The sequence below is a fragment of the Triticum urartu genome, chromosome 6 (assembly GCF_003073215.2).
Source record: "Triticum urartu cultivar G1812 chromosome 6, Tu2.1, whole genome shotgun sequence".
In the NCBI taxonomy this organism is placed as follows: domain Eukaryota; kingdom Viridiplantae; phylum Streptophyta; class Magnoliopsida; order Poales; family Poaceae; genus Triticum; species Triticum urartu.
The window spans coordinates 569,896,282-569,919,527 of NC_053027.1; the positions used below are offsets into that span (position 1 = coordinate 569,896,282).

At 45.9% G+C, this 23,246-nt stretch overlaps 3 protein-coding genes across 4 annotated transcripts; 1 reads left to right on the top strand and 2 right to left on the bottom strand.

Annotated features, from left to right (window-relative positions):
- Window positions 1-6,477: 6,477 nt before the first annotated feature.
- On the top strand, window positions 6,478-7,508 carry LOC125515560. Its single transcript, XM_048681051.1, has 3 exons — window positions 6,478-6,621; window positions 6,704-6,784; window positions 6,874-7,508. The coding sequence occupies exons 1-3, from the start codon at window positions 6,499-6,501 to the stop codon at window positions 7,387-7,389; spliced, it is 720 nt and encodes a 239-aa protein (XP_048537008.1). The 5' UTR covers window positions 6,478-6,498; the 3' UTR covers window positions 7,390-7,508.
- Window positions 7,509-8,245: 737 nt separating this feature from the next.
- Window positions 8,246-11,483, bottom strand: LOC125515561 (serine/threonine-protein phosphatase PP1-like). The gene is made up of 3 exons (XM_048681052.1): window positions 11,177-11,483; window positions 8,674-9,233; window positions 8,246-8,585 (listed from the first exon to the last, which is right to left on the bottom strand). The coding sequence occupies exons 1-3, from the start codon at window positions 11,355-11,357 to the stop codon at window positions 8,412-8,414; spliced, it is 915 nt and encodes a 304-aa protein (XP_048537009.1). The 5' UTR covers window positions 11,358-11,483; the 3' UTR covers window positions 8,246-8,411.
- A 1,404-nt stretch (window positions 11,484-12,887) lies between these two features.
- Window positions 12,888-19,327, bottom strand: LOC125515562. 2 transcript variants are annotated; one of them, XM_048681053.1, is made up of 6 exons: window positions 18,870-19,327; window positions 15,153-17,951; window positions 14,915-14,968; window positions 14,231-14,573; window positions 13,965-14,131; window positions 12,888-13,352 (listed from the first exon to the last, which is right to left on the bottom strand). In XM_048681053.1, the coding sequence occupies exons 1-4, from the start codon at window positions 19,251-19,253 to the stop codon at window positions 14,313-14,315; spliced, it is 3,498 nt and encodes a 1,165-aa protein (XP_048537010.1). In that variant the 5' UTR covers window positions 19,254-19,327; the 3' UTR covers window positions 12,888-13,352; window positions 13,965-14,131; window positions 14,231-14,312. The 2 variants fall into 2 exon arrangements, with proteins under 2 accessions (XP_048537010.1, XP_048537011.1); XM_048681054.1 differs by having other exon boundaries at window positions 13,339-13,865.
- Between the last annotated feature and the right edge of the window lie 3,919 nt (window positions 19,328-23,246).

A 23,246-nucleotide genomic window follows, 5' to 3' on the forward strand; every position in this document is an offset into this window, starting at 1 on the left:
ATACTACTGTACTCCGTCGAGTAGTCAAATGTATCCACACATCGATCGTCGATCTCTTTCGAAGCAAAGTAACAATCTTTTTTTTTGGCTGACAGATAGAGATCTGGTGCTACTTAATTAGAGCGCGTGGCATGCGTGTGCTACTTAATTAGGGAGCAACATGGACGCACGCATGATCATACTGGAGTAGTATTATACTAGTGCTCCATCCATCGTAAGCTCAAAATCGCATGCATGCATAGGCTTCAACTTAACAGGGCACTCGAATTTGCCCACTGTTTTAGAATAATTGGCACAAACCTTTGGCCAACTACTACTCTGTTACTAGTATGTATATATTTTGCACGATGTGAAAACAATATGGTATCGTTAGATTCATCACATCAATTAGTTAATTATTATTTTCTCCGTAAATTTTTGTACCAAGACATTTTAGATCACTAGTATGTACTCCCTCCGTCCGTGTTTATTAGGCCTCTCAGCATCACAAGCACGTCCCTTTTTATAAGGCCTGGCTTTGAAAAGGTGCATGCATGCAATCATTTCATTGGTTGCATTGAAAGCCATTGTTGTTGGTATCATGACTGAGAAATTAATACACTTCATGCGTGTTTTTTCATTGGCTGCATGCATGTGAGAAGGTGCATTGGGAGTGTGATGAAAGAGTTAATGTGAGCAAATTACTATGTGTCTTGGTCTAAAAAAAATTGTCTTTGGGCCTAATAAATCTGGACGGAGAAAGTACGCAGTAATCACACATCCTCCCTTTCAAGAAAGAACTAGAGAAACAACACTGCACATTGGCGGTGGTGGTGGGGCCTATAGGTGGCAAAGGCTAGTTTCCGGGCAGTAGCGGTGGGGCCTATAGGTACGAGTGACATCTTTTTTTTGAAAAAAAAAACTTTTGATCTATTAATCTTTTATCATGACGGCACAACAAACATCAAAAATAACAAAAATTACATCCAAATTTATAGACCACCTAGCGACCATTAAAAGCATTGAAGCGAGCCGAAGACGTGTCGCCGTCATCGCCCCTCCCTCGCCGGAGCCGGGCAAAACTTGTTGTACTAGATAATCGAAAAGTCGTCGTGCTAAAGGCCCGTAGAACCAGCGCAACGGAACATCAACCGCCGCCGATGAAGAGTAGCATAGATCGGAAGAATCCAACGCGAAGAAACACAAGCGTAGACGAACTACACTGAGCCGATCCACCAAGGACATATCCGCTGGAGACACACCTCCACACTCCCACTGACGATGCTAGACATACCACCAGGACGAGGGTTAGGCGGGGAAAACATTATTTCATCTTCAGAAAACCCCTGCCCGTCTCGTCTTCCTAAATAGAACACAAACCCTAATAACAAAACTCAAAAGAGCACTCGAAACCAGAGTTGTCCCGCCAGCAAAGGTCAGAATTCATCGCGCTTTCATGGCGCTAAGGCCATCTAAGACGAGACAGACCGGCAGCGGTGTCGACGAAAGGTAGAAGAACCCCAAGTTTTTTTCGCCTCTTAGGTGAGGAGACGACTGCGTGGTGAGACAGATATATAAAGGATGGTCCCTTTTTGTTAGGCTAGGTACGAGTGACGTCATCATGCACGTCGCCGCCCCGGCCGGCCGGCCGGCCATCTCATCATCTCAACCCATGTGAGTGACGTCGCTCCGCCGGCGTCCGTCCTTCGGAGGGGTTGGGCATTTGGAGCGGTTCTCTACTCTCTAGCTTCATTTCTTAGCAGACACGAACACGAGGGAAGTGATTGATTGGGTTTGGGTGGGCACCTGCACCCCATATTCAGAGGGGAGAAAATGGAAGGGGCATGTGCAGACACGCTCAAGCCACCGAACCTAACTAAGGATCGGCCGACACGTGGCAGTCCCACTCAACATCAGCTGTAGCAAATTATCTTTCTGCAATAAGAAAAAAAATTACAAGTAATAACCTGTCTGAACCATAAAAAAGAACAAGAGAAACTGGTGTCAGCTGATTAGGTACGTCGGTGATTGGAGCCTGGAGGCCATTGCATTGCATTTCAGAATGCAGATCATTCGTTCGAGAAATCCATGTCTGTGTGTCTGTCGGCCAGCCAGCAAGGCCGACATCAGCCAACAGAAGAAGATTAGGTTAGCGATGATGGCTGGCCGGCAGATGTTTGCCAATGAAGGCCGCTCCATATCAACGCCCAAGCCTCCAACTATGGAGTCTCTCGAGACGTACATGGATCGTACTTCCTCTGTAAACTAATATAAAAGCGTTTAGATTACTATTTTAGTTATGAGGTAATATCACTAGCAGTCACAAAACTTGCGTTGGATGTGCATTTTAGTGCTAAAACTTGCAAAATACATCGTTGTAGTCGCATAACTTGCGTTTACGTGCACATACGGTCACAAATCCCGTCTGCCTTCATACGACGTGCTGGCGTGGCATACCTGGCCCGCTGGCAGCCTCTGATTCCGTCCGGTGCGGCGCGCGCGCGTCTTCTTTGCAGAAAACCCCTTAGCCCGTTTCGTAATTAGCTGAAAACCCCTCCAACGGGGGGAACAGGCAGGCCTGCTATTTTTGCCCAAAGGGTCCCCAAAAATGCTACCGTTCATTCCCACTCCTCCTCACCGCTTCGTCTCCCTCCTCTGTGTCGTTCCTCTGTCTCCGTCGATTTTTCCAACACGGTGGCGACACGGCGGCCGTCGTCGTAGGACATGGATGACCCGCGTCATCGGGTGCGAGGCGATCCAGCGCCGCCGTATGGTTAGTCCTACTGTCCTCTGTCGTTTCTGACTCTGCATCTGTTCGTTGTTATGTTCGCCGTCTCCGACGTAGTTAGGGTTCATGGGGTAGGGCGATCAAGTCTGATTGATGTACGTTGGCGCCGTGCGTAGCCCGTTCTGGACTTAGGCATTACGTTGCGGAATTGTGCTAGGGTTTAATTAGGGGTTATTGAGGAGGTCGCTTTATCCATAGAAATTGATGATCAGAGGAACGAGAGGCCTCCATGTAAATTGTTCTAGTGTTTAATTGGGGGAAATTATTTATTAGATATTTGACAATGTGTACTGCTGCTAGTTGAATCTTTCAAAAGTCTGAATGTGTGCAGTGTTATCTGAAGTCTGACAATGTGTAATCCTGCGTCTAGTTTAGTCGTCAGTTAAATTCAGCTAGGAATAAAACGGCTAGTGCATGAGCTTATTTGTAGGAGTAACCACGACGTGTGGTGTTAGAGTCCTAGTCGGACACAGATGGGCACTTGTAGTAGTTGTAGGATTAGAAGTCCAAACCGAGTAGGTTTGAGTGCTAGTCCAAGCTGCTATATATATACGCACGTATAATCCCTGTAACTTGTACCGATCAGAAGAAAAGCAATAAAAGAGCAAGGCACGTCAAGAGCCTTTGGCTATCAATCCATCGATCAGTTTTGTTCTGCCGACAGGTTTCGCCGAGACAGCCGATCGCTAGCTTCGCTAGTTGCAAGCTCGCCAGCTCTACGTACAGGAATCAATTAAGCTGCTTGCCTGCTAGCTAGCTTTGCACATCATACGTGTATTAGCTCCTGGGAGTTTTGGTCTAGCGATCAAAAGCCAACATTATTTGTGCACTGACCGAGAAACGAACTTGCTGCCGCTGTTTGACATTGCTGCAGTTAACTGAAGTTGGCATTTGCTGAATTTTTTCTCTGAACTTGTTGGGAGGACTGATGTACTTGTTAACTGAATTTTTTCTCTGAACTTGTTGGGAGGACTGATGTACTTGTTAACTGAATCTGACATTTTAACATGATGTACTGATTTGTTATGAACTCTTTTACATTGCAGGAGATTTTGATGGTCTGTTCAGTGTTGAGATCCACTATAGTGGTTTCTTTTGTGGCAGTGACATAAACAGAACATACATGGACTATGAGGTTGATTGGTTTGACAATTGTCAGACTGACACTTGGTCCTTACTCTGGATTGATGACTTTCTTCTGCAGCTGGGCTATGATAGACAAGCTTCAAAGATTGATGTTTACTGGTGTGAACCAAGAAAGACAGTTAGTGATGGCCTGAAGCTCTTGACCTGTGATGCCGACATTGTTCTTATGATTTGTGCAACATTAGAGCACAAGAACCTGCTGCTGATAGTAGACCATGGTGATACCCTGCAGTCATTAAACAAAGATGATGTTCTGACAAATGGAGTGAAGGATCCACCTAAGGTTATTACTCCAAAGAGGCATGGAAAAGAAAATGTCAGTTATCCAGAGAAAGAGCAGAGTCCTAGAGAGAAAATGTCAAGGACAACAAGGAGATCTATGTCATTTGGAGAAGGATGTAGCTCAAGGAATGCTATGGAGGAGGAGAATATTGAGGATGTTAACAATAGTGAAGAAGAGGGAAATGATGAGGATGCAGGGTCAGAAACAGATGAGGAGTTCTATGAGAGTGACTATGAAGTTGCAGAAGGTGATGATGATTTGTTTGACGCAAATGTAGACAAAGATGTTGATGATCACAGAGAGAAGAACATATTGCCAGACTTTGAAGAAGAACTTCCAGAAGATGCTTTGGAGGACAGCCACTTAAATATGTCGAAAGAAGAGAAAGAGAAGCTGAAGCACAAATTCAGTACTTTCAACCCAACAACTGATCTGAATGCACCTGTGTTTAAGATTGGGTTGGTGTTTGCAGATATGAAGGAATTGAGGCATGCTCTCACTGCATACAGTGTAAGGAATATGGTGAAAGTGAACAAGCTCCGAAATACTTCAGTATCACTAGAGGCTGTATGCAAGCCTGGTTGCACTTGGTACTTGAAGGCAGGTAAAGATAACAGGTCAAGTAGCATACAGATCAAGAAGTATGTTGACAATCACACTTGCACAAAAGCATGGGACCTGAGAGTTCTGACTGCTCCTTTTCTTACTAACAAGTTCAGAGAAGAATTCAGAGACAATGAAAAAATGCCTCTGAAGAAATTTTCAGATAAGGTGGAGACAGAATATAATTTGGTTCCACACAGGAGTAAGTTGGGAAGAGCTAGGAGAGCAGCAGTGAATCAAATAAGGGGAGTAGATGATGAACAATATAATACTTTGTGGGACTATGGTCAGGAGCTTAGAAGGAGCAATCCAGGAAGCCAGTTCTTCTTGTGCACTAAGGAAGTATTTGATGAGAAGACAAAGAAGGTACAAGACCACTTTTCCACATTGTACTGGTCATATGATGCATGCAAGAGGGGATTCCTTAAGGGATGTAGACCAATCATTTTCCTGGATGGTTGTCACATTAAAACGAGATACAAGGGAACATTACTAACAGCCGTTGGAATCGATCCCAATGATTGTATCTTTCCAGTAGCATTTGGGTTATGTGAAGTGGAGTCAACCCATAGCTGGGAGTGATTCTTAGCATCCTTAAAGGATGACCTGAACATAATGAACACCTCACCATACACCATTATGAGTGACAAGCAGAAGGTTAGTACTAGATCATTCAATTTCTTCATTGCAACAACATAAGTGTGTGCTGTTTTGCAGAGATTAATGTGTTCTGTTTTGCAGGGATTAATAAATGCAGTGAAAAAGGTTTTCCCTCATTCAGAACATAGAAACTGTGTTAGGCACATTTATCAAAATTTTCATAAAGTACACAAGGGAGAGCAGCTCAAGAATGATCTATGGTCTATAGCAAGGTCCACTAATGAAGCTGCATACACCAGGAACATGGATCTAATGAAAGAACACAGCTTGGGTGCCTACACCTGGGTTGAGAAATTGGAGCCAAGAACATGGATCAAAGCATTCTTTAACCCGTTTTGCAAGTGTGACATATTACTAAACAATATGTCAGAAGTATTCAATAGGTTACTCTCTTGTTACTTTTGCTCTCTTGTTATTTTCTTGTCAACAAAAAATCAAATGCCAACTGTGTGCTTACATATTTGGTACTATTTTGCAGTTACAATTTGGATGCGAGGGAAATGCCAATTAAGTCAATGTTGGACCAGATAATGTGGAAGCTAACAAACATGATTGTTGGTAAGCAGAGAGAGGCAGAGAAATGGACAGGCAGATTATGTCCCAAGATACAGAAGAAATTGGACAAGTATGTGGAGTGGGCAAAGAACTGCAGGGTGCAAGAGTATGGGCAAGGTGTTTTCAAGGTTTTCTCTTTGAACAACACATACATTGTTGACCTGAACATGCTTTCTTGTGAATGCAAAAGGTGGGTACTATCTGGCATACCTTGCCATCATGCAATTGCATGTTTTAGGCATGAGAGAATTGAGCCAGAGAGCATGGTCCATTCATGCTACACTGTTGAGGAATATAAGAAGTGTTATGGATTTAATATGATGCCAATGAGGGACCCACAGCAATGGGAAAAAATGCATGGCATTGCTGTTCACCCACCCCTGTACACAAAAGTAATGGGCAGGCCTAAGAAGAACAGGAAAAAAGATCCAGAAGAGAAGAAAGACAAGACTGGGGTGAAAAATTGAGCAAACATGGTGTGACCATGCATTGTTCTGTTTGTGGAGCTGCTGACCATAACAAGAAGGGCCACCACAATCATGTTAATCAAACAACAACTGAGGAAACAACAATTGAAGAAGAATATGACGACCCAAGCATAATTGCTGTACCATCCTTTGCTTATATATTTTCCCCTCTAATCTTCAAACTATACTTAAACATTGATACATTGGCTTCACCTGTTGCAGAACATCATGCCACACAGAGTCTACCCTCAGCTCGATCCAACACAAACCCCTGACTCAATGGTTTACAAGATGCAAGAAATGGTAATACATTCAGTGACAAAATTATGCAGATGTAATTACCATTTAAGTGCTTACATACCCACCTTTTTATATTGTACTTGTGTGAGCAGGAGAAGTTTACATATCCAGCACCTAGGGAATTTGCCCCCCTACCTGAGTCTAGCTTCATTGCCAATGCCAGAGACTCAATTCCTATGGTTAGAGTTACAACAGCCATGTCAAGAGGCAGGGTGAGAAAGACTGCTAATGAGAAAGTTGCAAGGCCAAGAAAAAAGCAGGCAAGGGAAGGCAATATTGCAATGGGAAGCAATGTTGCAACAACTGGAAGCAATGCTCAAACAAGTGGGGCCAATGCAAGAGGAGGTGGCAATGCAAGAGGACGTGGCAATGTAAGAGGAGGGGCCAATGCAAGAGGAGGGGCCAATGCAAGAGGAGCAAGAGCTGCTGATCCAGGTTTCTTCAACTTGCTATTTGGACCCGATGGATCCACAATACATGAACCGCCACTTGTCATGCAGGGTGAGGAGGAGGTCATTTTTAGCCAAAATGCACCAGGAGCTAGCCAGGATCCTTATCTCTATGATGAAGGTTGGCCTGATGATCTGCATGACTTTTTGTCTTTGTAGTTTACATTACATGCATCTTTAGGTGAAAGTCTGATGGAGTTCATGAATGAACTTGTTGGTTTGGTGATGGAGTTCATGAATGAACTTGTGGTCTCTAGTTCAGTACTTATTTAGAAGACGATGTGATAACAGTTATGTCACCTTTGGTTTGGTTCGTACGACTAAGAAACTACTTATGTTAGTGCCAAATATGTCATTTCAATTATGGTCTGTTCCTGTTCACTTAAGGTCAATTTGTCCGTGCTAGATCCTTGTTGCAAGTCTGCTATATTACAAATCTTGGCCAAAAGCTTAATAAAACAGCAGAAATGTTGTCCAACTTGGTCAAAAGAGTTGCTGTGATTTTTTGCCAAAACGGATTTATAAAACAGCAGATATCCTGTCCAATTTGGTCAAAATAGTTGCTGAGATTTTTGTCAAAAATGATTTATAGAACAGCAGAAATTTGGTCAAAATAATCAATTGACTGAACGGGCTAAGGGGTTTTCTGCAAAGAAGACGTGCGCGCGCCGCGCCGGACGGAATCAGAGGCTGCCAGCGGGCCAGGTATGCCACGCCAGCACGTCCTATGAAGGCAGACGGGATTTGTGACCGTATGTGCACGTAAATACAAGTTATGCGACCACAACGATGTATTTTGCAAGTTCTAGCACTAAAATGCACATCCGACGCAAGTTTTGTGACTGCTAGATATTAGTTTACATAGGGAGTACTTTATAAATTATGGCGACTCGGGGACGGATGGCAACTTTGTTGAGTGGCCTTTTCGGTCAAAATTGCCATATTGACAGTTATTATGCTGATGGGGCTGATACGACGGCTCTATTAGAGTATCTCTTAGATGACGTTTTGCTAGTGGACGTGAATGCTTCTATATAACTATATACACATATATAATGAATTACAAGCAAACGATTCGAAAGAACCATGGATCTGCGATGATAAATATTTACGTGCATGCAAATCTATGAGATCTCCATGATTCTAACCGAGCCTCTAATAACAATATAATAAAAACTCTGTTAGTCCGCCTGCGCTTTGGCTCTCAAGGGCTTGAGGATCTGGAAGGAGCAGAGCAGGCTGGCGTCGACGTTCATCAGCGCGCCGGCGTTGTTGAACTCCCCGCAGTAGTTGGGCGCGGAGAAGATGGTGACCAGCTGCCGGTCCGCGAAGAACTCGTACCCGTCCTCCACGACCTGCTCCTCCATCGCCATGCCACCAAGAACCGTCAATGGCAATGCACGGAGGATGGAGAGGAGAGGGAAGAGGTTTGTAACTAATTACCTGGTGGGCGCGGCAGATGAGGTCGAGGTCGTGCTTGTTGAGGAACTCGGCGACCTTGTCGGCGCCGAAGGTGAAGGAGACGCCGCGGTCGTTCTCGCCCCAGCCGGGGCTCTCGCGGTCGGGGTCGGACCAGAGGAGGTCGCAGAGGAGGCCCTGGTCGGGCACGTCGACGGGGCGCTGGATCTCGGCGATGCGGTCGAGGCTGTCGAGGTCCGGGGAGAGGCCGCCGTGCATGCAGAGGATCTTCTCGTCGATGAGGGCCGCGACGGGGAGGCAGTTGAAGCAGTCGGTGAAGAGCTTCCAGAGGCGGACGCTGAAGCGGCGCTTGCACTCGTCGTAGAAGCCGTAGATGCGGTTGATGGAGGCGCACTCGTGGTTGCCCCGCAGCAGGAAGAAGTTGTCCGGGAACTTGATCTTGTACGCCAGCAGCAGGCAGATGGTCTCGATGCTCTGCTTGCCCCGGTCCACGTAGTCGCCCAGGAACAGGTAGTTGGCCGTCGGCGGCAGCCCGCCGTAGTCGAACAGCCGGAGTAGGTCCGAGAACTGCCCGTGGATGTCGCCTGAAACATACACATGCACAAAACCCCGTCAGCATCCTTTTATTTCCATACCATGCAGTAGAGATGTATGTATATTCATTAAGAAGGAAATTGGTTGGGTAAGGTAGTTTTCATCAACTACGAGAATTCATCAATTTCAAGATGTCATGTCAGCCATCATCCAGTACAAACATCAGCCCGAGGGGAGCAGGAGACGCATGCGAGCATCGGGGACCAAGCCCGCCACAACCGACTACCAAGGAAGGTTTAAAATTTCAACCAAATTCTGATATTTCGTGTAAAAAGGACCTCAGATCTCAGTAATCAATAGCGCTGTGGTAGATCACTACCAACCTAATTATGCGGGTCTAAAGTTGGAGTACCGAAAGGCTCATATTTTATTATCGCCAATTTCACTATACTCCCCAATTTTGAAGCCCACTCATTCAATCGAGGTCGTCAAATTGGGACTGGATACACAATTTTGACCGGGTAACTCCCCTGGGCTTTCTGCCCGGATCTAGTGGGTCCCCTTAGTAAGTGCCTGCGTGGTGTGAGTCTGTTGGCTAGAAGGAAGCGTCACCTACCACACGTGCCCAACATGTAACTCCCTCGTGTACTTGGTATTCCCTCCGTCCAAAAATACTTACTATCTAGAATTATTTAGATACATCCATTTTTGTTCATTTTGATGATAAATATTTTTGGACGGAGGAAATACTCATTACAAGTTTCTTTCCAATTACACTCTTAAATAGACCCATCCAAACAGCACATTAAAAAACGCTCGGTTGGTTTCACCCGCACACCAAACGAACTAGTAGCATGTAAATAATTTCGACGAGTTAAACAAAAACAACTATCAAGTAAGAATAAAACCCGTGCAACTCTAGGAACATAAGTGGCGGGCGCAACAAAGCACGTATTGTCCTTCTAGTGTAAATTCATACTGAACAAAAGTATGCAGAAATTGTGAGCATGCCAAACTTCAAACTTGGGGCCAACAGATATCTGTACGAAACTCATCATCCTTGGAGTCCCTCTGTTCATTATTATAAGATGTTCAATATTTCAATATGGACTACGTATGTGAGTATATCTGATTCAAAAAAAAAGGTTACAACATGTTATAATAGTGAACGGAGGGAGTACCAAGGGCGCTACACACTCCTTTATCTATCTATGTGCGCTTAAATTCAAACTGTCCAAAATTAAACAAAAATTTCATGAATTATTATTCCGAAATGATTTTTGAATTTAGCGAAATTTCGACCGTTTGGAGGGTCGCCGAATTTTTTACCCAATCGGAATATTTTCCCTCGGCACGAGGTGGAGGCAATGGAAGGCCCCCCAGGTGACGACCTCATGAGTAAGAGACGACTAGACGAGCACAAATCAAAACGACCATGAAGATCCCACGGTGGTGAGAGCCCGGATAGATCAACCTACGGCCATATGATCCAGGAGATTAAATTTCTCTTAAGTGATAGGGTTTTTGTTCCTGTAAAAATTTCTCGTGATCAGAATAGGGTTGCAGTTTGCTTAGTGAACTTTGGAGGGTGTGGAGATAGCACAGCGTGTTGGCTGGGGCAAGCTCCTCCGCGTGCCAGTGTTTTAGTCGCTGAGGATTGTAACTCTGTTATCTTGGAATAAAAACCCTGTAACTTCCCGCAAAAAAAAAGAGCCCGGGTCTGGGCGAGGAGGCAGCCCTGATCCGCTCCATGACGACCAACTCCTCCACCGCAAGGAGGCGAGGCCACAGGGACCGGCCGGCGGCGCGGCACACGGCTGCAGGCCATGCACGCACGCACACCGCGAGCACCCAAAGATCCAGAACCCCACGTACGACGTCAATCAAAACTAACCGAATCCACCGATCGACAAGGAAAGCGACAATGCATGCATGGCACGGCGGCACGAGAGCTTGCTCCCTTGCGTCCGACTCCGGCGACGACGGGACTCACCGCAGACGTTGATGGGGGCCTCGAGCTCGAGGAGGTTGGGCTGGGAGAGGAAGATCCCCTTGGCGGTGACGCAGAGGTGCCGGATCTCCGCCTCGCTCAGCTGCACCTTCTTGCCGGGCGCCTTGCCCTTCTTCCCGTCCAGGAGCCGCCGGATCAGCTCGTCCACCGCGTGCCCGTCCATCGACGATCTCTCCTTGCCGCTCGCCGTGGAGGAGGTCGGGCTGCGAGAGGAGGAGAGGTGGAGAGCGTCCGTGCGCCCGTGTCCATGGCTTTGGTTCGTTATATGGCCCGGCGATGCTTGGCTCCCGAAGGCCCTGCCAAATAAGGGCCCTGGTACGAGTGGCAAATGGGGGTGAGCCTGTCACTAATCCTCGCGCCTAATATTATATGCACCGTGACCGTATCCTCTCTCTCCTATAAATAAACTCGCCCGCCCAAAGATGATCTCACTGGCTGTGTTAACATATATTGTTCGCCTCTTTTTATCAGTTTGGAATTTTGGATGAATTAACTGAAGCATTAATTGAAGCATGAGTTGGCTCGAGTATGAATTCAATAGGATATGTGTTTCGGTTCAACTCCCGCCTCCCCAGGAAAAGTTTAGGGTTCCCTGCCTCCCGCCAGTCCGTCTCGTCTCCGGTGGCCTTAGGGCCATGGCGGCGCAGTGGGTCTCGGGCCTTGCCGTTGGGAGGGCTTTGTTTTCAGTAGTTCCTTCGTGTTTTGTTAGGGTTTGTGTCCTGCTCAGAAAGACAAGACGGAAGCGGATCGCTAAAGATGGAATAAGATTCTCCCCGTCTAGTCTTCGTCCCGATGGTGTGTCTAGCATCGTCGATGGTCGTGCGGAGGTGTGTCTCCAGCGGATATGTCCTTCTGAATGTGCCTTCTACTTCAACGCCAGAAACGCCTGCATTCTCGACCGGTCGAACCGGTCAATCTTCTTACATGCCGCAAGGAAGTACCTCCTCTGTAAACAAATATAAGACGACATTTCAAGTAACTACTTTATAGAGGGAGTATATTTTTCCTTCCATGACATGCACTACTTTAACTGACAGCAACGAACGAAAGAGTAGTCGCAACCCGCACGGCGCATGCTCGATGGATATGCCACGTCACGTGTTTGTTGCTTCTTTCTTTCTTTCTTTCTTGGCACCCCATTATAATTCACCTATAACTCCAAAGTCTGTCGGACGAAAATGAACTCATGTTACATTGTAAAACCGAACTTTTTTTGGGAGTGGAAAACAACACATATTCTCCATTTAGAAATGAGGTCTCTGTCACACACTATAGTTACTATACACAAAATTATCAAGAAAACAGTCCTGCACCCAACGTATGCGAACCTGCAAACCGAATGTTGACGCGTCTTTCTTTGATGATGGCTGCGGCTCGACTGCACAAGTCCTCAGAGATGATCGGGGTGAAGCCATGGCGGGCTCTGACATGCTTAGTTCATCACATGCTTGAAGTTGCGACAGCGGAAGCGGTAGCCCTTCTGAATGGCCTGAGGTTTATTGAATCTCTGTGTTGCAAGCGAGCGATTGCGGAATCGGACTCACTTCAGCTCGTTGATTCTTGACAGAAATTTGGAGCCCCTGTGATTCCATATTGACTGACGGAGTTCTTTCTCATTGCTCAACGTTTCAATTCGGTGTCATTTGAACACTGCAGAGGGATGCCAATCATGTGGTGCATAACATTGCTAGGCTTATTTTAGATAGTTTTTTTTATTACAGAGTAAATTTACATCATTTCGATTGTCTTATCAAAAACAAATACAAGGAGATGATTGCAGATAATTCGTTGGAGAAAACCCAGTTCAGCCAGCCAAGAAAAGGATCATGAGGTAGCAGAGCACAGCCGTTTGTCTAGTACAAAAAAACCGGTGCCTCGATCGGCGACCCAATGAGAAAATCGGTTAAATTACACAACCGTGCAACACCGTCGTCCTGATTCCCCCGTTCACGTGAAAACCGTTGTTGGGCAAGTGAAAGAAAGGAAAGCAGAGCAGAGCGGGCATGTGATGGTCTCCACCGTGCCCACCTAGCCACTTTCTGCCTTTACACCCCATGTGTTTCGACACTCTTGCGTGCGGTGCGGCGCGGCGCAGATCTCCGGACTAGAAGGAGCGGCGGCGACCTGGAGCTTCCACGTTTTTATCTCCATGGAAAGGCTGCAAGCAATGCAAAGTGTCCAGGGTTACTTTTCAAAGCAATCCGTCTGGATTTGTCTCAACCATGGATGCATGAAACTAACCGTGTACTCCCTCCGTCCGGAATTACTTGTCACATAAATGGATAAAATGGATGTATTTAGAACTAAAATACGTCTATATACATCCATTTCTTTGACAAGCATTTCCGGAGGGAGGGAGTATGTAACTATGTATGGCACACATGGGAGAAAGAAAGGATTCATGGGCGTCATATGAAGTTGGAGGGGGGGGAATAGTTTGTTTCAAGACCACATTATTCTGTGCAACACATCATCAAGTGGACAGACCGGGCGCCTTTTCTCGCTTTGCAAACACAAGGGCAATAAGTAATTCACGAAACACGAGTTTCGGTGCCAGGGTTGTAACAGGCCGTGGCGGGATTTGGCTCATCTGTAGCCTGTAGGGTGGATCTAAGCAAAACTTATCCTACTAACGATCGGTTAAACATTACCAAACGGTGTCCTGATTTGCCTGCATCAGTAATGCACGTTTCTCTTAACTAGTGACCGATGATAACCCATCGCAATGGCACACAGGAGTAGAAATGCAGAGATGCAGTCGTATGTGTACCTGTATCTCTGGCTGTGCAGTATTCTTGTAGTAGCTACATCAACAGCTTGGCGGCATAAATAAATCCCAGGAGCAGAAGCAGAACACCTCTGACAGGAACCATGCTACGCCAACCACATACACAGGCAAGCAACCCGGAATCCGATGCCTTGAGTGCGGGACACATACTGAAGAACGAGAAACAGATAAAGTTATACGTGTCTCCTGAAAAGAGAGCGGTATCGAGTAATGAAGAGAGTGCAAAACTACTGTTACTATAAGGTTACCTGCTGGCTGCTGCATGCACGTCCTGAAAGTGAGTAGAGTTACGCCTGAACCACTCATCAAAACCTTAGATCCCCAAAAGCATCACGGCACGTTGGCTTCTTTCTCGGCGACGTGCCCGGCTGACACGATCTGCAAAGCTGTGCCTCCGACGAGCCATGCTGTCAGCTCTGGTTGCTGCTCGAGGTGTTTGAGGGGGGATGTGCTTCCATCCCTTGTCTCGGCACCGTATACGAATGGAAGCCGCAGGGTAAGAAAGCTCTCGGGTGGAAGGAGAACTCGGCATCCAAGACTGAACGATCCTTGTTGATCACGGTCAGATACATTTGATGGCAGACATGACCTCTGATGCCCAAAAGGAAAAACAAGGAATCCATTAGTAATAAATATGATAATGCACGAGGTATATTACTACAATTTACTAATTTATTTGCTTAACATTAAAGTATTGAGAAGATAACATAGGTATTGTTGATTGTGCCCAAAAGGAGAAACAAGGAATCCATTTAGTAATAAATATGATAATGCGCTACAATTTACTGCTCCCTCTGTACACTAATCTAAGACGTCTTTGCAGTTCAAATTGAACTGCAAAAACGTCTTATATTGGTGTACAGAGATAGTAATTTATTTGCTTAACATTGAAGTGTTGAGAAGATAACATAGGTACTGTTGATTGTACTCACCTCAAACTGTACAACTGGGCAGCTAGCCAACAGGACAGGGAAATCAGGTGTCACCTGCACCAGAAAGCAACATCAGTGGAATGACATAAAGATCAGTATATAGATACTGCAATGTTCAGCAGGGAGTGCTTAAAGATCAGTATTAGAAATAAAAATTTTACATCTATCAATACCTATGTTCCCAATGTAAATCATATAAATGCTGATAAAAGAACTGTAGCTTGAAAAATAAACTTACGATAAAAATCCGTTGAAGTTGTGACACAGCACCAGCAGCCTTTACATCTTGATGCCCCTTCCCGTCTGAGCTCTTGCAATGTGGGCAGTGCATATATATCGGCAGATTTCTGTTCAACAGTGAATATGCTTCTCCACCATCATCGGCTGTAACGTATTGAAGAGAATGCTCTCCCTTTCTGACATTACGTGGATCTGAAGGAATGTGAGCAGGCCGCAACGTCTCCCCATCAACGCCAGGCTGAAGCAATTGCTGCCTGCTATTTCTCCCTGATGATTCCATTGGCCTATTGGCTTTCCGCCCATTGTTTCCATTTACTGTAGTTGCTGCCGACTTAGATGCATTTGGGGGCAACTTTTGTGAACTATGCTTACTTTCTGATTCATTGTTTTGATAGGATCTTTCATAATCAATTTCCTTAAGATACTTCTCTGACAGTAAGAAACGGTGACCGTACGAGCACTCATGCTCAAATCCCACATATACTACAAACTGTTGTACGGTTTGAGCAGCTTCTTTAGTCTCATTTCCAACAGTAACTGGCACTATGTTGCTCCCGATCTGTAGAAAGGGCTTCCCATCAGCAGTTTCACTGCTCATATTTTTGGTCATCTTCTCAGATTCATTTTCAGCTACAGGTCCTTGACTGAGAGCTGCATTGATTCGGCCATTAGTCTGTTCTGCTACGCTCACTTGCCGTTCATCTTTTCGGCTAGCAGGTTTTGGTGGTCTCTTCAGCTGGAGAGCAGGAAACTCAGAATCTTTAGTTGTGCTGCCAGCAACAACTTCAGCGAAAGGCTTTTTCATAGTAAAATTTGGATGACCTTTACCAAAACTGATAGCTGAGTTGTTCGTTGATTGCACTTCAGGTTGTTTTCTGGGATTTTCAAGCTTCGCAGATCTAATTTCTGGTGCGACTTGGTTTGTAATGGACTTTACTTCTCTAGAAACAGCAGGTGGAATCTGGGGGTTCACATTAGATGTCATGGAGGAAGATTTAGTGGCAGCATGGGTGCCATTTTTTCCTTGTCCTTTGCCAAGAGATATTGTCCACTTCAAAAGATACTTGTCCTTTGAGCAAAATCCAGCTTGGAGCAACCCTTTCGTTGGCTTGTAATATCTTGCTCCTCCAAGGCGCACCAAACGCCAAGAGGATGCCGGAAATGAACTAGCATCAACCCCCCTCGGTAGCACAAGGGTGGGTAGTAGATCTTCACAATTGGAGAAGCAGTTAAATGATACATTGGCTGTCTCAAAGTCAAAAGGATCATCTCTAAGGCGACGTGACCGTCCACAGGCACATGCATGGAGGAAGACGTAACCACTAGAATGCTGTTCGACAGCATCTGATGAAGATAATTTACCATGACGCTGGTGCTTGCATGGCCTGCCAGTAAGGCTGACAGCATCGCATTGCTGCCTTCCAGCTTCCCAGATTGTCTTGCATACATCTTCTAGCTTCTTGGAGAATACCTTGACAGCCGGTCCTTTGACTGTTGAGTGAAAGGATCTCAATGCTTTCTGTAGCTGCACTTCATGCACGCTAGTTGGGTAAAAGTCAGGCAAATCTTTCAAGTACACCTCCTTAGCAACTGGAAGCACCTTTTGGCACCATGATGAGGAAAATTTCATGTTAAGCCCCTTGTTGCTTTCCAAGCAAGATAAAGCAGTTTCAATAGCACTAGATTGTTCATTCTTCAAACCAGAACTTGTATGAGTAGATGATCCCCTCATACTTTCGGAATTATCGATCCCATCTTTTGCACTAATCAGTCCAGATAGAATAGATGTACTAATGGAGAACCATTTATCAAAACTAGGGAGATCAGGAACACTAACTGGCTTCCCAGATGATGCGGACGCAGCTGCTGCAGCTGCTGCCGCAGCCACCATACCGACACCAGCAACAGAGCCAGCAGACGCATTGCCTGAATACCCGCCTTTCCCTCTCAGTCCATCGGACTGCCGAAATATAAAATCCTTGATCAACTGAACATCTTCGTGGTTTGCAGATTGGCAGTTATTTTCTAATGAAGCGACATCCAACGATGACTTGGAGCTGAAAGAATCTTCAAACAGTCCTGCGATGATATCCAGTGGCTCCCGTTTCTTATTAATTGAGCGGTCCAACAGGGCAACAACTCTGGATGCATCAAGTGAGAACAAAGGAATATGGCTCATGTTACCAGCACCCCTTGGACCATTATGCCCTGACGACTCCAGACCGGTAAGTGTCCGGCACCTCTTCAGCAACAACCGGATCTGACCTTCCAGAGACAAATGCAGCTTCTTTGTGAAACTACCCTCAGTTTTGCTGGCAGGTCGGGCGAGCATTACCACTGAGCCAGAACCTTTTGAAGTGCCAGAAGCCTGATTTGATGAAGATGTCTCCCCCATATCATCCAAACTTGTTGCAGCACTTGGACCATCAATGATATCATCCTCAAAGACAAAGAGGACAACAGGGATGCATTGGCCTGGCAACACAGAAGCATGGGAACCGGTTCCTGACATCAACGAGATGGCTGAGGGCTGGCGGCCTGAATGGCCTCCACGGCGTGCCGGAGGGGAGATTGATGAAGCCCTGCGGGTAGGCCGAGTCGGGGTGCCAGAAGGGGTAGCTTTGGATGGTGTCCCTGGTGTGCCAGAAGGGGCAGCTTTGGATGGTGTTCCCGGTGCTACTAGTGATCTCACAAATGGTGCAAAAGCATGCTTCGAAGATTGCAGCAGCCTAAAACTCTTCAAGATCTGCGTGTCGAACCGGAAGCCTTCTTGGAGAAATATTATTACATGGCATACCTAGAATTTTTCCCAAAAAATATAAAAGCACACATCAGAATCAACCTTCAAATAAGTGAATCTTAAACTTCAATTAGCCACCTCTGTTTCCAAAGCTATTTATCATTACATTGGTGAATGAAACAAACAGAATAATAATAAGGGAAAAATCTTACTCCCTCTGTAAACTAATATAAGAGCGTTTAGACCACCAAAGTAGTGATCTAAACGCTCTTATATTAGTTTATGGAGGGAGTAGATGCTATTGTAAAACTGTTGGAAGCGTAGCTCTAAGATGCCAGCTCTACATGGACAAAGTAAACCAAAGCAGCCCGCTAGATATTATTATCAAAGTTCTGCCATCTCTGGATCGCAGGAATTCGCACGTGCTTAGCATACATTTGCGAACGTACTAGTTCCCCCATACTCAAGTGAAGATGTTGCAGTGTGACACCAGGGAAATATCACTAACCCTTCCACCTTAGCACCAAATTTCCAAAACAAGGTAAAATTTGTAAGTCAACACTCACTTCATGTTCAAGTTACATTTTGCAAATGAGGATGAGAAAACAGTGCTATTTGCAACTAATCACTGGAACTTGTAACAGTCAGCATTAGAATTGTAACACCCAGTCTAAAAGGCTATGCACTCAACCAATGGTCAAATGTCAAAGCAAGCATAAGAAATATTATGTACAGTCTGAACTTCGAATACAGCGTATCAAAATTATGCCCCCAGATTCTTCTCAAGTTTCGCTCTTTTGCATCAGTAGCTAGCAAGCACGATAGTTTCATCGCAACACTGGGAGAGAGTCTTATATGACCAAGACGGCATAGCGTCAGGCAAGCACAAAATCTGAGGGCTTCAGAGTTAAGAGTAGCAGCATCTGGCGAGCTTAATCCATCCATGGCTGAATCACAGTGAGGGGCAGCACTCACCGAGAACATGAAGAGCATCTCCGGGAGGTCGCCGGTGCTCCCGCCGCCCGCCTCCCGCGGCGGGGGCGGGGGAGGGGAGGCGAGGTGGAGGAAGACCATCCTCTTGTCCCCGTCGCGGTGGTACCTGACGCCCCCGGCGAGGGCCCTGGCCGAGCCGCCGGGGGAGAAGACGGGGGCGTCGAGGATCCGGTCCGCGAGGCGCGCGGCGGCGCTCCCCGCGCCGCCCACGAAGCCGACGACGACCACGCCGCCGTCGTGCGGCGGCGAGGCGGCCGCGGCCGGCGAGGGGGCGGAGGCGGGGGGAGGCGCGCGGGAGAGGACCCGCACGGCGGAGGAGGGGGACGCCTGAGGCGGCGACGGCGACGGCGGCGGCCGCGGCTCCATCGCCGGCGGGCGACGGTCGCGGCGCGCGAGGAAGGAAGCCAAGTAGTTCCCGGGGAGTCGTTTGCTTTGGTGTTTGGTCGCTCTTTGGGTTTGCGACTTGACATAAATAAAAACTTTTATTACGCTGAAATAACTAAGTCTATAATATGTGAACAAATAAATAGCAACTAAATCTACTGTATGTGTTAAGCCAAAATGTAGGCATGAATGTGTCTTGCAAGTTGTTCTTTCTCCGGATTTGATGTTCTAGGGTTATGGCGACTCCAATGCAGATCGCTAAAACGAATACACCAAACATTTTTACGTAACAAAAGACAAATGTAATTAGTCTATTCTACTCTTCTCCGATCGGGGGCACGTCCATGTTTCAAGTCCTACTCTTCGCTGGACGTGGGCACGTCCGTGTCCACGCCCTACTCTCCACCGGAGTCCGCCGCCTGGCTGTGGATGTCACGGTGAAAGTGAAGTCGACAATCGACGTTGATGCGTGACTTGACATAAAAACATTTATTACTTCAGCCAATACAATAGATCTATGTGAGTTAAATACTAAGTGAACGCCAATTAGTTTGGATCGGATGGGAGTAATAAAATCTATGCTAAGCCCAAACTGAGGCATGAATATATCTTTGCAAGTTATATTTTCTTTGGATCTGATGTTCTAGGATAGCCTGATAGTGTTGCAGTGGGATCAGAGACGAGATGGATGTTCATGAAGCACAAAGCCACAAAGCAAAATTGGACAATGCGTCGATCGACTATGCTTGGTGTAAGCTCAATGTTGGACCGTGAGGTAGCGCCGGCGTGGCATCCACCATGTCTAGGAGGTGTAGAGTAAGAGAATGAAAGAGAGAGGTGAAGTGAAATTTCTCCTAACAATTCCTTTTGGTAGGATTGTACTCCCTCTGTCCGAAAACACTTGTCGGAGAAATGGATAAAGATGGATGTATCAAGAACTAAAATACGTCTAGATACATCCATTTCTTCTACAAATATTTTCGGACGGAGGGAGTATTTTTCTTGGCTTCGAGATGACATTACTATAAGCAACACGGATTTTTTAGAGCTAATTTAACTAGCATTTAGTTTCTATATTATTTAAGAAGAAAAATCATTTCCGCTCCTTCAGTCGTTGGGCTATAGCTCCCAAGCCCGTCATCATTTCCACCTCTCTTCTATCTATAGTGCAATGGTGGCCCAGTTTGCGTTGCACATGGGCCTTGTCCCGGATAGGATGTTGCATCCCAATCATATGCCCGGTTTAAAGGACACTTCATCACCAAACGGAGTTTCATTATCCTACATCATGTGGTTTTCGGTGATGAATAAAGTTCTTTTCATCCCTAAAAAAAAACCAAACGGAGTTTCATATCACTAGGTACTGTGGCGAATTTGCTAGCGGCAATGGGGAAGGGCCCACCAAAATTTCTGCAGTTAATCAAGCATGCTTAGGGAATTATAAAGCTAGATGTTGAGTTTCCATTCGGATACTGGGGCATGAGCTAGTAGAGCTATGTTGTAGGACTGCAATGTAATTTTTGTGGGGGCATCCTGTTCATATAAAGCATATACTCAGGATGCCGCTTTGATGGAGGCATGTGCCCTTCTTGACGGATTGCGTCTTATAGATGAGATGGGGATTCACTCGGTGGCTGTTGCATGTGATTCGCTGGAAATTGTGCATGCCATGTTGGATCCCTCGGAATACCAAGCTTTCAGGAGCCGTGATTACTAATGATTGTCAAAAGTTGATGACTTTTTTCAGCAAGGCCGCCGTCATTGTACCCGAAAAAGTAATGTCACAGCGCATTGGTTGGCCCTAGCTAGTTACTGGTGGAACTTCCGGAGGGGTGGCGTGATCATCCTCCTGATTCCTTAATCTCTTCTCTTGTAATGGACATGACTATTATTTAATAAACGTCACCCAAGTTCAAAAAAAAGTTTCATATCACCATATGAGAGTACGATTTCAAAATAGGGAGGCAAATCATTGGGGCTTAATTTGACTTTGACGATTAAGCCATGTTTGGCAATGTGGTGATTTATAATTTGCTTCTCCAACTTCTTCTGTCTATTTCTCCACGTGGGCTCGATTATGCAGTTGCATTATGCTATACTTATTTTATAGTTTGTTGTAAAAAAGCCACGAAAATGACTTAAATAAAGATAATTGGTAGCAGGTCGACAAAAGATGATTATCGTAAACATATGAGTTATCTTAAGTGAACAATCAATAAATGGAGGAGGCACCGTGGCATGTGTTGCCTTGTACTCCTTCTGATCCACTAGATGACTGATGACATATGATTCATCAATAATTTTCTCTAAATTCGACTTAGAACAAACCTAGAACTGTAAATATTTTAGAGCGAAGAGAGTATCTATGCAACTGTCTCCAATATAAAAGAACCTTCACGAATGGCGCATGGAAAAGTCCTACACAAATTGAAGTCTTAGTGAACTTCCATGAGACAAGGCCCGGGGAAGAATTATGATAGAATGCGTAATGCCTATGGCGCATGCGGCAAGTCATAGGTTTCACGCATGCATGGGGCATAGAAAAACCCCAATGTGGAGCTGAAACACAGGGGCGGAGCTTCGTTGGGGCCGAACCGGGCCATGGCCTGCCTAGGATTTTCATGATTTTTGTATACCTTTACACTCGACCCAGTTCCCTCAAGAAAAAAAATACACTCGGCCCACCACATCGCACTACGAATCGAGTCAAGCCTCCAAGGTCTCGCAGGAGCGCATACAACATGAGCGTTTCTCCAATCCTCTGAACTGGTGGTGGTGTATTGCGAGTCTGTTTTGCTTTGGGTGATTGTAACACCCTCGATGCGACTATATCTCCCACGTGTCGAGGCACGACTTAGAGGCATAATCGCATTGAAGGCATATGTCGCAAGTGAGGTAATCTTCACACAACCCATGTAATATAATAAGGGAAAGAGATTACATAGTTGGCTTACACTCGCCACTTCACACAATTACATGAATAAACATTACATCAACCAAATATACTCATGGTCCGACTACGGAACCAAAATAAAGAAGAACCCCAAATGCGACAAAGGTCCCCGATCGACCCCAACTGGGCCCCACTACTGATCAACTAGAACGAAACAACATAAAGGACAAGATCTTCAACGAGCTCCTCCTGAGCTTGGTTGCGTCATCTGCACGGTCTCAACGGCACCTGCAAACTGGTTTTGGAAGTATCTGTGAGCCACAGGGACTCAGCAATCTCGCACCCTCGCGATCAAGACTATTTAAGCTTATGGGTAAGGTAAAAGGTATGAGGTGGAGCTGCAGCAAGCGACTAGCATATATGGTGGCTAACATACGCAAATGAGAGCGAGAAGAGAAGGCAAAGCACGGTCGATAAAAGTATGATCAAGAAGTGATCCTGGACTACCTACGGCAAGCATAACTCCAACAACCGTGTTCACTTCCCGGACTCCGCCGGAAAGAGACCATCACGGTTACACACGCTGTTGATTCATTTTAATTAAGGTCAAGTTCAGGTTTTCTACAACCGGACGTTAACAAATTCCCATCTGCCCATAACCGCGGGCACGGCTTTCGAAAGTTCGAATCCCTGCAGGGGTGTCCCAACTTAGCCCATCACAAGCTCTCACGGTCAACGAAGGAATAGACCTCCACCCGAGACGTTCCGATCAGACTCGGTATCCCGGTACAACAAGACATTTCGACAGGGTAAAACTAAACCAGCAACACCGCCCGATGTGCCGACATCCTGATAGGAGCTGCACATATCTCGTTCTCAGGGCAACACCGGATAAGCAATCCGTACAACTAAAACCAGCCCTCGAGTTTCCCCGAGGTGGCGCTGCAAGGGGCTCTAGTTTGGACCAACGCTTAGACAAGCACTGGCCCGGGGGGGTTAAAATAAGATGACCCTCGGGATGCGCGACTCCCAAGGGAAAAAAGGCTAGGTGGCAAATGGTAAAACCAATGTTGGGCATTGCT

What these genes read in the sequence shown, in the direction of transcription:
- LOC125515560 (XM_048681051.1), top strand. Translation starts at nt 6,499, where the DNA reads ATGCATTGTTCTGTTTGTGGAGCTGCTGACCATAACAAGAAGGGCCAC. An exon ending in ACGACCCAAGCATAATTGCT is followed by an intron (nt 6,622 to 6,703) that starts GTACCATCCTTT and finishes CACCTGTTGCAG; the next exon opens with AACATCATGCCACACAGAGT. An exon ending in TTTACAAGATGCAAGAAATG is followed by an intron (nt 6,785 to 6,873) that starts GTAATACATTCA and finishes TTGTGTGAGCAG; the next exon opens with GAGAAGTTTACATATCCAGC.
- LOC125515561 (XM_048681052.1), bottom strand. Translation starts at nt 11,357, where the DNA reads ATGGACGGGCACGCGGTGGACGAGCTGATCCGGCGGCTCCTGGACGGG. An exon ending in GGCCCCCATCAACGTCTGCG is followed by an intron (nt 9,234 to 11,176) that starts GTGAGTCCCGTC and finishes TGTATGTTTCAG; the next exon opens with GCGACATCCACGGGCAGTTC. An exon ending in TCATCTGCCGCGCCCACCAG is followed by an intron (nt 8,586 to 8,673) that starts GTAATTAGTTAC and finishes ATGGAGGAGCAG; the next exon opens with GTCGTGGAGGACGGGTACGA.
- LOC125515562 (XM_048681053.1), bottom strand. Translation starts at nt 19,253, where the DNA reads ATGGAGCCGCGGCCGCCGCCGTCGCCGTCGCCGCCTCAGGCGTCCCCC. An exon ending in AGATGCTCTTCATGTTCTCG is followed by an intron (nt 17,952 to 18,869) that starts GTGAGTGCTGCC and finishes GAAAAATTCTAG; the next exon opens with GTATGCCATGTAATAATATT. An exon ending in GCCCAGTTGTACAGTTTGAG is followed by an intron (nt 14,574 to 14,914) that starts GTGAGTACAATC and finishes TTTGGGCATCAG; the next exon opens with AGGTCATGTCTGCCATCAAA.